Source organism: Leptosomus discolor, chromosome 3 (assembly GCF_034619465.1).
Source record: "Leptosomus discolor isolate bLepDis1 chromosome 3, bLepDis1.hap2, whole genome shotgun sequence".
Lineage (NCBI taxonomy): Eukaryota > Metazoa > Chordata > Aves > Leptosomiformes > Leptosomidae > Leptosomus > Leptosomus discolor.
The window spans coordinates 20,197,288-20,209,692 of NC_141393.1; the positions used below are offsets into that span (position 1 = coordinate 20,197,288).

Sequence of the window (12,405 nt, forward strand, 5' to 3'; positions counted from 1 at the left end):
TCCAATGCTCTTTTTGTGTCTTTCTGTGAATTACTTCATTCGTCTAAAAAAGGAGTAACTAGAGAACCCACCAGGCTCATCTGCAAGGTACATAGCTGTTAAAGAGGATGAAGGTTTACTATTATCTGTGACCACTCATAAAAACTATTTAAAACTGGAGAGCCAATGTAAGCGAGCAGAGCAAGCAACGTTATGTCTGTCTTAAGTTGAAATACCAGTGAGTAAAGATAACCAACAGAGTTTTAAACAGACCAGCAGACCAACTTCAGCGTCTTAATCTTAAATCTTCGGGAGCATTTGCCAGCTAAATAGTTTAGACTTGTTACATGGTATCTTTCCCCAGTTTTGATACTAATGTGCTAATTCTGCCTCAGATAAATGAAGGAACTACAGTTCTGAGTTGGTCTTGTTTTAGCAGAGATACCATTCGTTTAGAGGAGGGCAGTACTAATATAAGGGGTGGGTAGCCAAAGTAAAAAAGTAAGGCGTGCTCTTCTTGGCATTGCTGTCTGCAAGTGAAGAGCACAGAGCTGGCCTTCGAGCAGCGTTCCTGGTCGCACAAGTTCTCTTTGGATGCTGAAAAGCCTCTCTGCCCTTGCTGTTGCAATGCTGATTCAACACAGCATCAGTGGTCGCAGTAGATTCGCATTTTCTAGTCTTTTTGGATTTTGTAATTGTGAGCCAGTTGTTTCCCACAGTCCCTGCACAACGTTTGCAAACCTTCAAGAGCAGTGGCATGTTTAGTGAAGGATGTGTCATCTATGTTGTATTGCGGGATGGTTTTTAAGTCACTTGGCAGGTGTTTGCATAGTGCGAAGAAGTTATTTAAGCAAGCTATTCTCTCCTGAGGTGGATTTTGGCGTGATTATTGTGTTCCTCTTGGTGCGTTTCTGAGCTGAAGGCAGGGTGTTGTAAGGTACCACTGAGAAAGTGTTTTACTTCCCTTCCTCCTGCCTCTCCAACTCCTCACAAAAATCCCTTAATTTTCTTATAGATATTTTCATAAGGTGAGAAGAGGGGAATTTGTGTTCAGGAGGAATTCTTGATGTTAGTTTGCTGTGCTTGGGAACCAACTGGAAACCTGTTTTAGTCAAGGTTTCCAGAATGGCCGCGGTGTCAGGTGGTAAGTAAAATACACCATTCTCTTCATGTGTAGACGTTTCCATTGTGCCAGTTGTCTTTTGGAGCTTGAAAGGGTCCTTGCTGTTTAACAGCCCTGGCTGTGCTCTCAGCACCTCCAGAGGTTTCATGGTTATGGAGACATGGCAGCTGTGAAGAGGAGGCTGGTGACTTTGTGCTGCTGCATTAGATGTGGTGCAGACACAGAAGCTGAGAAACATTGTTATCGCAATGTTGTGTACCTTACACACAGAAATCTGTTTCTGGCCTAAAACATTTATTTTTTCAGATTCTGGTGCTGGCTGTAGAGGTCCTGGCTTGCGAAGAGGTAATTTGCTGTAACAGTAGTAGGTTTCCTCCATAAGAGCAAACCTTTAGATCAGTAATGATGAATGCTGACACCAGAAGGTTCCTCATCACTGTAGAAGGTGCTTTTACTGTTACTCATAGTTCCTGTGTTAATGACTGCAACAACGTACACTGAACTAGGCAGGGCCTGATAAGTCACAGTGGTGTGGTTTCAAGATTTGATAGCTTGGGACTGCAGAAGCTAGTTGGAAATGCCCTTTTTATGAGACATAGGACATTTCTACTTTTTCTGCTTGCTTTTATGGTTCCTGAAGCACCCCTGTAACCAGCATAGCCTATTTCTCAAAGACAGTGTACATCTACACCACTTCAGCCTGGGTAGCTGCCATATGCCTACTTCATGTTGCTGACAGTTTTGTTTCAGGAGATCCTGGCCATGGCCACTCATCCCCTCCTGGTTTGGTAGTGGAGGAGAAAAAGGACAGATCTACTCAGAGGGGAGCTGTTGCTTTGGCTTGGTTTTGTTCACTTGTTTCAAGTACAAGGTCCTTAACTCAAAGAGTTCAGTTTAATAATTCTCAGCTTTCTGGTGTAGCCTGGGCACCTGTGCAGAGCTGTGGGGTCACTCATGCATTCGTGGGTCTCTTATTTTGGTTCTTCTCCTCCCGAGCTCTGAGCCCACCCCTATGACCGTGCCCAGCGTCTTGGTGTCTCTGGTCTCGGCTGCACAGCTCTCCTGGTCTTTCCCTTAGGGCTGTGTCTGCTAGCCTTGCTGCCCAGCTCACCCTAGCTCTTCCATGTACCCCTGCTCGTATGTCACACCAGTTTTCCCATTCCTCTTCCGAGCTGCTTGTGTCCAGCCAGAGTCCTGGTTTTCCTTTCTTGGTGTGATGTTCCAAGAGATGCACCGGGGTGTCACCCTGGCTCCTGCTGCAGAAGAGAAGAGCTCCTGTTCCTCTCCCTGGCTCCTGCATCCATCCCAGGCTTTGCAGCAGCACTGGGTGCTCATCACATCCTTCATGTGAGCCCGCTTGATGAGTTTAAATGACATAAAATTGTGCCAGCAAAATAGTTTTGTTCAAGGAAAATGACTGAAATGGGCTTGTGGAAGAAGGGCCAGGCACATGCATGACGGCAGGGAGGAGAACAGTGCAGCAAGGACCAGGGAAGCAGCAGCTCAGACCCCTCCATCGACTGCATCCCTTTTGGGGTCTGTTCCCTTAGGGGTCTGTTCCCTTAGGGACCATCTTGGTGGTGATGCTGCTGCGAGGCGCCTGGAGCTGCTCCTCCCTGGTTTCAGCACAGTTCTGTGCACATTCAGAGCAAACGTGTAACTGGAGCTTCAGAAGGTACAATTTGAAATTGCCACTGTCCCTCTGAGCCCGCGTGTTTTGCAGTTCCTGTATCTACTGTCTTCCAAAAACTTTATTTTGGACAGGCTGTTTGTATGGCACTGAAAAGAACAGCCCTGGAAAAAGGTTGCATTCCTAAGACATTTCAAGTCTGTGCTAAAAAAAACACGGAACAAAATTCCTCAAATAAACACTTTTATATAGACAAGGTATGTATTTTTTCCTAGCAATTGGTCTTGGAAAGAGCTCAGTGCACAATTTTTCTTTTACTGAGCTTTGGGCAGATGATAGGTAGTATGTAAGGCCAGGCAGTTAGTTACAAGTTGTATGGAGGCAAAATCTTTGTCATGAGGAGTTTTAATAGTAGATAATGCTGTTATCCGCAACTATAACAACTGAAAGAGCTGACAATCAATGTTTTAATTCTTTTATTTTTAAATTTAAATTATTTTTTCAATTCAACTAAAAGATGGCCAAACATTTTTGTTTGGATCCTAATAGGTTATGTAAAGTAGGATTTTAAAACTTTTATATGCAGTCCTTTGGGAGAAAAACCAGTTGGACACTTGAGTATATCACGTACCTTTTCATGGCAATGCACTGGTTTTAATTGGGGGGGGAATCAGATTTGTATATTTCAGATAGGAGAAAGCGCAAATGAATTAATAAGTTGGGACTGAGTACACGATATCCTGATACAATCTACATATATATTAAGTGTCAGAAAAAGGAGTAACAATTTCTTAATAGAAAAGATAATCAGGAATTTTTTTAAAGAAAAAGTATTCAGCCGTAAACTTTTATGGGGTGACTTCTCTCCCCATTAGTACCTCTGAAATAGCTTACCTGCAACTATAGCCTACTGTTGGACAAGGTGAAAAGGACTCATAATAACTCTCCCCTTGCTTTTAATAACCTTAAACATGAATGCAGAAGCAGTAACCTGTGATTGGCAGGAGGGAGGAAGGGACGTGGCCGTGCCTGGCCCTCTGAGGAGGTGGCGTGTCTGGAGGTCTGAAAGCACTCCAGTGCCGAGATGATCAGGGGGCTGTTATCCACTCCGCAGTCACTTGTTGCCTGGGAGACAAATGTAATCCAGGGATATTTTTTTTTCTCTTCCTTGCTAGTTTTTGATTGGAGCCACTATTGACTTTTGGCTTGGAGGAGGTAGTGAAGCAGCACGCCAAGTGTCATAAGATGGAAATTAATCACTAACCGATGGGTCTGAGTTCCAATGATTTCCTTTTCCATGATTGCTCTGTATATGGCAAGACTAATGACACATCTAAACAGATAGTTAACGAAGCTCTTCACACCTCTGACAGTCAAGGAGGATTCTTAACCCAATGACACTTCAGTTTTCTTTTTATTTCTGCTCTCTTGTACAATTGTGGAACAACAAAAGTAACTATCTTAAAAAAGGAACTTTGCATGGTTGGAGAGATTTGCCTTAAATTGCATTTGGTTTTGCTTCTAAAATTGTAAGTCAGCTCGGCTGCAGTGAGAATATAGCAAATCTGCCTTCCCAGTGTTTCTTTTAACAAGGAGTATAATTCCTCTCAATACTTTTTGTGTGAGTGAGTTTCTGGTTTTCAGTGAGATTATTTTTGGCTTTTGCAAGAATATGGGCAAGCCAAACAAATGCAGCTTAACAGTAATGAAAGGTTTTTAAGTTACTCTTCAGTAGTGACTTCATCTTGTAAGGCCCTGAACTTGAACTAACTCTGATGGGTTTTGGGGAGTAATCTCTTCCAGGTAGATGAAAAGTCTGTCTTGGAAGTAAATGAAAAAACAGAGAAGTTTGGAAACAACATGTTGTGTTTCGTTAAGTACAAATAAGGTAGATAGTATTTAAGTGTAGCTTTTTTTTTTTAAGCTTATCCCATGCTGTAAGGAGTAAGGAATCCAGCAAAGGTTTTCTTCTGAAAAACGTTCTGGGTTTTGCACGTTGCATGCTTAAAAGGAAATTTTATGTTGTTCTTGCTCTGGTTCTTGGATGCAGAATGGAAGTGGAATTTGCGAGGTTTGGATTCCATTTTTGACTCTGTCCTTTGCCTAAAAAGTCGCGTACTAGGCTTATCATCAGGTCTCTGGCTCATTGTCCCATATTTAAAAGAGGGCTAAGGGTAACGACCTCGTTTTTATAAACTGGTTTGAGATGTGTGGTGCACAGCTTCCACCCCTGACACCAGCAGTGGCTCGTTAGTCATCTGCTGTAGTGCTTTACCAAGATGAAAGCCCAAGAGTCTTGCTGGCACTCTTTCTCTGGCCCCTTGAATCTTGGGCTTTTTGGCCATGCAGGGGCCCTGCTTCACCTCGAGAGCTGGAAGATTCTCCCCTTAGACTGTTCAGTGGCCTTCTGGAAGGGTGACCTTGGGAAGCAAGAGGAGAGATGGGCTTGAACCCTGCCATCCTGAAGAGGCTTGACGCCGTGTTCCCGGTTCTACTAGAGCAGCTGCAGAAGATGGTTTCTTCTTCATCCCCTCCAGCAGATGTGCTTTTTTCTGGAAGAGGGTGGTTGCGACTCCTGCAGGTTGTGCCAGCCCCTCTCCTTTTCTTTCAAGCCAGCTCTCGTGAGGTGCTGTGAACTTGCTAGATTCTCCCACACAGCCATCCAGTCACTTGGATTTGTTTTCCATTTTTCTGTTTTGGGTGGGGTTTTTTTTTGCGGGGAGAATTTAGTGCAGATTTGTTGTCTGTGAGCTCTGAAGGAGGTCTGTAAGCACTTTGCAAGTTGCACTGTGTATCCTAAAGCCACTCGTGAGGCAGAGGAGGGCTTAGGAGTTGGTAGGGCTCCACAAAGATGACAAGTTTTCAAAAGGAAACAAGTGTCTGGTTTTGGTCTTCCTTGTGTCTTTAGAAAATAATATCCCACTCCTAGTGTGATTTTTTGTGTGTGTGTTTGTTCTTCAACACACAAAACCCAAGAGCCTTGCTCCACTGATAGAAGTTGTACTTGAGAAAAGGGATGGTCCTCGGTTGAAAAGCAGCTAGAGGCAGTAGCACAGCCTCACTCTCGTTCCAGGAAACTTAAAACATTTACCAAAAATCTTACCATAATGCCTTGAAAGCCTGCTGGTGCAGTTCAGTCAATAGTTAGGGCTGGTGTTTGTTCTTACGTACGCTCAAGCAGACCAAGGTTGCTCCTGAGCTATCATTTTGTGTCCTTTCAGAGTGGAGCCGAGGGAAAGTTGTTTTTCTGTTTGTTTGAGAACTCACACAAAACAATTCAAAATATCTGCACCCTGACCTCTGATGGGATTGAGACAAGAACTGAAATTGCACTGCTTCTAACTGCAGAAAAAATACTGAGTTTTAGAGTAGTCTTCGCATTACAGATTGACTGCTTGGGTTGCTCTGTGTATCTGGAAAGGGTAATTACAGTAACTGTTGTTTTGACCAATCACGATTTCGCAACACCCTTAAATGGTTTAAACTCAGATTATACCGTGGGTTTTTTGTTGTTGTTTTGGGGTTTTTGGGTATTTTTTTTCCCCTTAGGGGAGAAAAGATGATTAATTTCCCCTTGTAGTATAATGACACTGATGTCATGTGGGTTGAAGGATTAAGTCCTTTTATTTTTAAAACAGTTGCTAGGGTGTTTAAACCCCTCCTTTTTAGCCCCGTTTCTTGTTAGTATAACAGTAAAAGGAAAAGAAAACCACTTTCAAAATGAATTTACTTTTCTTCAAAGTTTCCATTTAACACTATCTGTAGCTTCTTATTTTTCCAATTTGTGGTGATGGGGAAATTGCCAGATATTATGAAATCATATTAACTAGTAATAAGGGGGAGGGGGGGAGCAACCAAACATTCATTGTTACTTTTTTCCCCTCAGAAGTGTGATTGAAATCATACCGTTGCAATATATTATTGATGGAGCAGTAATCTCTGGCACGCAAACTATGTTCACATCTGTCAGACAAAAAACTCAAACCCACTGCTTTTCATGACAAATACTGCTAAATAAGTAAGGCTACATCATTAGATCAAATATTTGATTTTTTTTTTAATTCTTTTTTCTTTGCAGAGTATTGGAAAGGGGTCCTTGTGGTGTATAGACCCAGAATATAGACAAAATCTTATTCAGGCTTTGAAAAAGACACCCTATCACCCATATTCGCATGTGTTCAATACACCTCCCACATCTCCTCAGGCATATCAAAGGTAAGAACTAGATGCATTTTACAACTCTAAATGTTTTCATCCAGTGTTGCGTGTGTGCCTTGGGTAAGACATGATATGTAATTAAGCAATGCAGATTGCCAGTGCGCTAGCGAAGGCGGCCCAGGAGCGCTGGTGGCAGCCTGGCCTTGCTCGGCGTGCAGCCGGGACACCTTACCTGCCCGTCCCCCTGCCTGGTGGCAGCCAGTCCCCAAGCTGAGCTTGCAGTCCTCCCGTGAGCCACGGAGCCTTTTGGCAAAAGCACACCTGAAATGAAGATGCGTATGAGCAAATAGAGAGCTCTGACGTGTCCGCTTATCCCCTTTGCCGTGGGCGAAAGCACAGTACCCTCGCTCGGAGGAGATGGGCTGGGATTTTTCCCCCAAGCGAGCTACGGGGCCTGTGCTGCCTGTGCAGCCGTCAGGTTTCCACGCCAGCCCTGCACGCTGGTGACCGAAACAGCCTTTGTCTTAGTTACGCGAGAGCCATTTTTCTGCCTTGCTTCAGTGAATATTCGTGGGGTGGGGTTTTCTTTTTTCATTTGTTTTGCGGTTTTTTTGAGCTGGCCATTGCTTATGACTAATGTTAGCGAAGGAAGAGCGATCATCTACGGCCGCTGTCCGCCGAGGGGGGAAGCAAACGCCGGGCTTTGACACAACCGCTTTCGCCCCACTGCTGTTTTCTTCCCTTTTTCCAAACGCGGGCAGCGTGTCCGGGTGGGCAGAAATGCCGGTCGTGGCCAGCGCTGCGCTGCGCCCCGCGGGCCGAAAGGTGGCTTTAACCGGCCGTAGCAGGGGCCAGCAGCGTCACCGGCACTAAGAAGTGACGGCGATGGCTCTCGTGGGGTTTGGGGTTTTTTTGGCTTAATTCCCTTATTTTGGCTTAATTTCCGGAGCCTTTTCAGCGTTAGTGTCGAGGCTGGCGGGGGGGCTGCGGCGGGGCGCGGCGGCGGAGGGGCCGGGGCCGCGGGGCTGGCGCGGGAGACGCCGCCGCCGCCCGATGAGCGTGATGGTCGCCATAGCAACGCGGGCGTCTCCCTGGCAACGCGTAGCCCGGGCAGGTGCCGTTGCGTCACGGGGCTGCGCGGCACGGGCTGGCGGAAGGGCCGGCCGTTGGGGCTCGGCCGCGCGCCGTTGCCGGGGTAACGGGTAATCCCGCGCGGCGGCGGCGGCGACGAAAGGTTTTTGGAAGCGGGGTTTTGTGTGCGGCGGGGGCGTCCTCCCCTTTGAAATGGCGTCAGGGGCCGGGCGGGGATCCCCGCGCAGCGCAGGGCAGCGGCGCCGGCCGCTCCCTCCTTGCCTCGCGTGGGCTCTAGAAGAACGTTTCCCGCCGTACCGCCTTCAGCAGGGGCTCGCCGTTGTACTTTCCCCCGCTCGCCGCGCTGCCCCAGCCGCTGTGCTTTGCGGAAGGACAGATAAATAATTTTAATAATGGCACTAAAATTGTAGTTTGTGTGTTTGAACAAGGCTTGTTTCCAGAGCCTCACTTTATCATTTCTGTTCCCTTTTTAAGAGTATTTTAACTATGCCCATGCAGAGACTGTTACGTCAGGTACAAGTGCACATCTGACGTAGAAATGGAGGGATTTTGATCCCTTCTGACTCGCACAAGCAAAAAAACCCTGCAAACACAGGCAGCTGACAGCAAGAGGATCTCTGATGGTTTTATGCTTGAAGTGACTGTTGACTTCCTGGGTCGGGTGTGCCAGAGGCACTGTGCAGTTTGCTGGCAGACGATGCCTGCGGGAGCTCGCCAGTAGCTTTTCCAGGCTGGGTTGAAGGAAGCGATGCAGCAGCGCTGGCGCGAGCATCGTTGCAGGGACTAGCCCGCGGAGATGCCCCGGCTGGGTGCTGGGTGCCAGGAGCCTGCCCCGGGCTGCCTGCCCCGCGTCCTGCACGGCCCTGTGCCCGCTGCTCTCCCGTCCTCACTGTCGTGGCCAAGGGCACCTGCGGAGCCACAGGCCTCGGGCAGAAGTCGTGCTGCTGCCTTCTGGTGGGGTGGGTGGCCAGAACCTTGTCGCCCGTTTTAATGTGTGAGAGGGGAGAGGCATGCTGGCACGTGCCAAGCAGCCTGGGATTTAAGAAAGCGTTTCGAAAGACTGTCTGTCTTTGCCAATGCCCAGAGGTAGCCGGGCAGATGGCAAAGCTGTCTTCTGAGCGAGGGAGAGGGAGGGTGCTACCAAAACACCTGCGAGCGAGCCCGAGTCCCAAGACAGAAAGGGAAACTTCCTCTCCTTGGAAACCGTGGGATGTCAGAGCTGCTGCCGCCAAGCGCTTTCGAGTCTTCCTAGTACTGACTGCATCATAAAACAAAGAGCTTGCGTGGCTGCAGGAGCCGATGCCTTACAGATAGAGGCCCAAAGGAGGCCAGGCTTTGTATGAAGAAATTGTGGTCTCACTGTTGTTTTTAGCTGGATATCTTTCAGCAGTTCTGCTGTCAAATAAGACTTAATCTTTCCATGGTCTTCTAAAATATTTATTCATCTACTAATGACTGGCAAAACATCAACACAGGGCTGGTGTAAGTCATCAGTAACTGCTGGATTAATTTAATTATGCATTTGCAGTTATGTGGCAAAATCATTTTTTCAAACGTATTTCTGATGTGCTGATGAGGAGTTGAACATTCGCTGTATGTTTGAAGAAACAGGGATCTCATACGTACGCGATTGCTTTCTCATGTGTACAAAGACTTCGGTAACGGGTAGAAAATGTAAATCCACTCTGCCTTCGTGGGTCTCCAGAGCAATACATTGTCATAGTAACAAATTCCAAGGGAAATTTTTCTGATGGTGCAGATAATATCTCTAGAAAAAATCCTTGGGTGGCAGAGGTTTTGCTGTCCACCCGTCTTACATAACTGAAGTCCACAACTAAAAGAAACTATGTCACCTGATATTAATGAAATATGTCTGAAACCAGATAATTCACCAATATTACTCCAGCCTCTAGCGACGGGATTAATCAGAGGAATTACAAGGTTTATAAGGATCAGTTGGTGCGATTCCGCAGGGGCAAGCTGACCTATTGCTTGTCTTTATCAGATGTTTTAAAAGAATAAGGATACACAAATGAATCATGTGTTCTGTTTAGTATCTGTGTAAGCAGCTTAGCGGTGAATTGAGCACAGAGTGGAGGAATGTATTGTAAAAATATCCCAAGCAAGATGATCACTGAACAGACAAATTCTCCTTTCCTGAGCTGAGTTAATTAAATCAGATAATTTAGCTTTACAGCTTCACTAGAGCATCCTGCATAAACATAACAGGGAGGACCTTTTATGAAGGAGTTTTACGATATGACCCACACATTTGGGTGGCAGGTCAGTGCTGTACTAGTGTCTCAAACCAGGAAGTTTGGATTATATTGGGCTGCATGTATAGAAGGCCATAGTTTCATCGAAAAAAGCAACCTTGCAGTGTTTGTACGTAAGAAGGAACTTCGGACTACAGTTGTCTGGGTTGCTACTGCAGTTGAGGGTGAATATTATCTGTAAACTGTAAGAAGAAGAATAATATAGTAAAGTGAATGATTTAGTTTTAGTTGGGTTGGATGTGTATTCTTGAAAAAAATACTCATGCCAAACAAAAATAAAAACTTGGGTTTTTATCTGGTTTTTCTAACTGAATCATGTATCATGTCATTTATGATGAATTTCGAGGGTGAACTAACACTGATACACAATGTTACAAAGAAAAAGCTCTCTCCTTGGTGTGGAAAAATTGATGTTTCAGGCTAATATGTTTCTTTTTAAATATTTACAATTGTATTGGCAATACCAGCCTTGAAATAGGTTTACAGACACAAACTTGCCTAAGTAACTATGTAGTTAGTGCCCTGATATTTCATCTATACATTTTGTTTCCAGTTTCTGATTCTAACTGTAGGCGGGATTTTCTCTTCCAGTAGTGCTTCGATGAGATCTTGAAATGGGTTTTTCTTTTCCCTGTATGTATTGCACGGGGCTAGCTCTCAATTGCATTTCTTCTGCTTCTACTGCTGAAAACTATCAGGAAATTTAATGTAAAAGAACAGAAATACTAGTTTCACAGATGAATAAAAAATATTTGAAGATTTGGGTGACCACCAATGGTATGGGGTAGATTGCTTTACAGACTTGTGGAGCATTACTGCACTGCTATTCATTTTTCCAGTGTGTTTGCTAATCATGGTTTGTTAAACCAGAGGCAAACATTGATGCCTCTATCCTGAGTTGCCGTGTAACTGGTGCAATTGCAAACATGCTCAAGATAGAAACTGAAGAGTGGTTTCTTTCTCGCGTTGCCCCAGCTTGTTTGTTCATAAAGGCTTCGTTGTGTTTCTTGTTGGTTTGCTGCTTCATGTTGGAACAGCTCCTTAGGTGAGCTTGGTTGATATGTTCTGCTTCAGGAAGGATTGAGACCCCAGTTGGTCCTGAACTAGATCTGTGCTTGGCTTTCAACGTGGGAGTCCACCTGTGTGCGTCAAAGCACTTCTAATCAGAAAAATACCTCCTGGTGTGCATCACTGCATTTCGGCTGCGCTGCCCTCCCTAGAGAGGGCTTGAGCCTTGCAGGGCTGGAACTGACAGGAAAACAAGCAGCGAAAAGTCAACAACCGCACAGTTTCGGTTGTTGGAGAGCAGAGTTGATCCGCAGTTGGTGTACGTGGCATCTGCTGGTTGTTGGCAGAGCGGGTGCTGCAGAGCTGTCCCGCTGCGCTGCCGGGCTCCCAGCTGATGCGGCAGCCTTGGGGCAGCTGGGAGGGACCAGGCCCCACAAGGAGTCGGCAGAAAAGCACCTCTGCTTCTTGCGTAGAGTCACTTTCCAGAACAGTATTTGACTTAAACGTGCGTGGCTTCGTGATCTGGTTTTCCTTTCCCCTTCCCTTGTTGAAGTGTATGTACAGGGGTAGGCCAATGGATCACAGAGGACCTGCAGGTATGCAAGTGACCAAATGTTTTCTGAAACTTTACTACCTGGGATTTGAAAAATTTGGAGTGGCTTCTGTTTTATTGAATTTAGTGTCTCTATTCCCTCCTGCTGCTGCTGCTGGCTTCCCTAAAAATGCTATGAGCCTCTTAAATGTTCTTCACTTCTCCAGTGTCTTGTCTTTTGATACCTGTTTCTGATAAAAATATTTTTTTCTTGCTCTTTATCCTGAGGCAGAGATTAAGAAAAGGGGACTTTGTGATTACGAACCCCTGGCTAACTTTTGAAATTTATTAATAGAGATACAATGAAAAATTTGTGAAACTTGGATTTTGGGAAAAAAGCTGAGACACGATGACCTGCCGTCGCTGCAGGCCATGTGATCAGTGGCAGGAGAGGTGGCCTGGGCAATTTAAAAAAAATTGCATTTACTTATTTTGAGACTGAAAACACACGGTCTTAGCACTCTTGATCCTAGCTTTGTGCTTCCGTCTCACCAGTACAAATCGTCCTACCATGCAGTTAGGAGGGCGGGGGGTGGCCATGCGGCGG

General features: G+C 45.7%; 1 protein-coding gene across 4 annotated transcripts in view; it reads left to right on the top strand.

Moving 5' to 3' along the window:
• Window positions 1-12,405, top strand: part of FOXN3 (forkhead box N3) — a 209,868-nt gene that overhangs the window by 101,332 nt on the left and 96,131 nt on the right. For all 4 annotated transcript variants that reach the window (XM_086462224.1, XM_086462223.1, XM_086462225.1 and 1 more), the window contains one exon: window positions 6,811-6,947. In XM_086462224.1, the coding sequence (XP_086318350.1) occupies window positions 6,811-6,947 (137 nt within the window). The remainder of the gene's footprint in view (window positions 1-6,810; window positions 6,948-12,405) is intronic.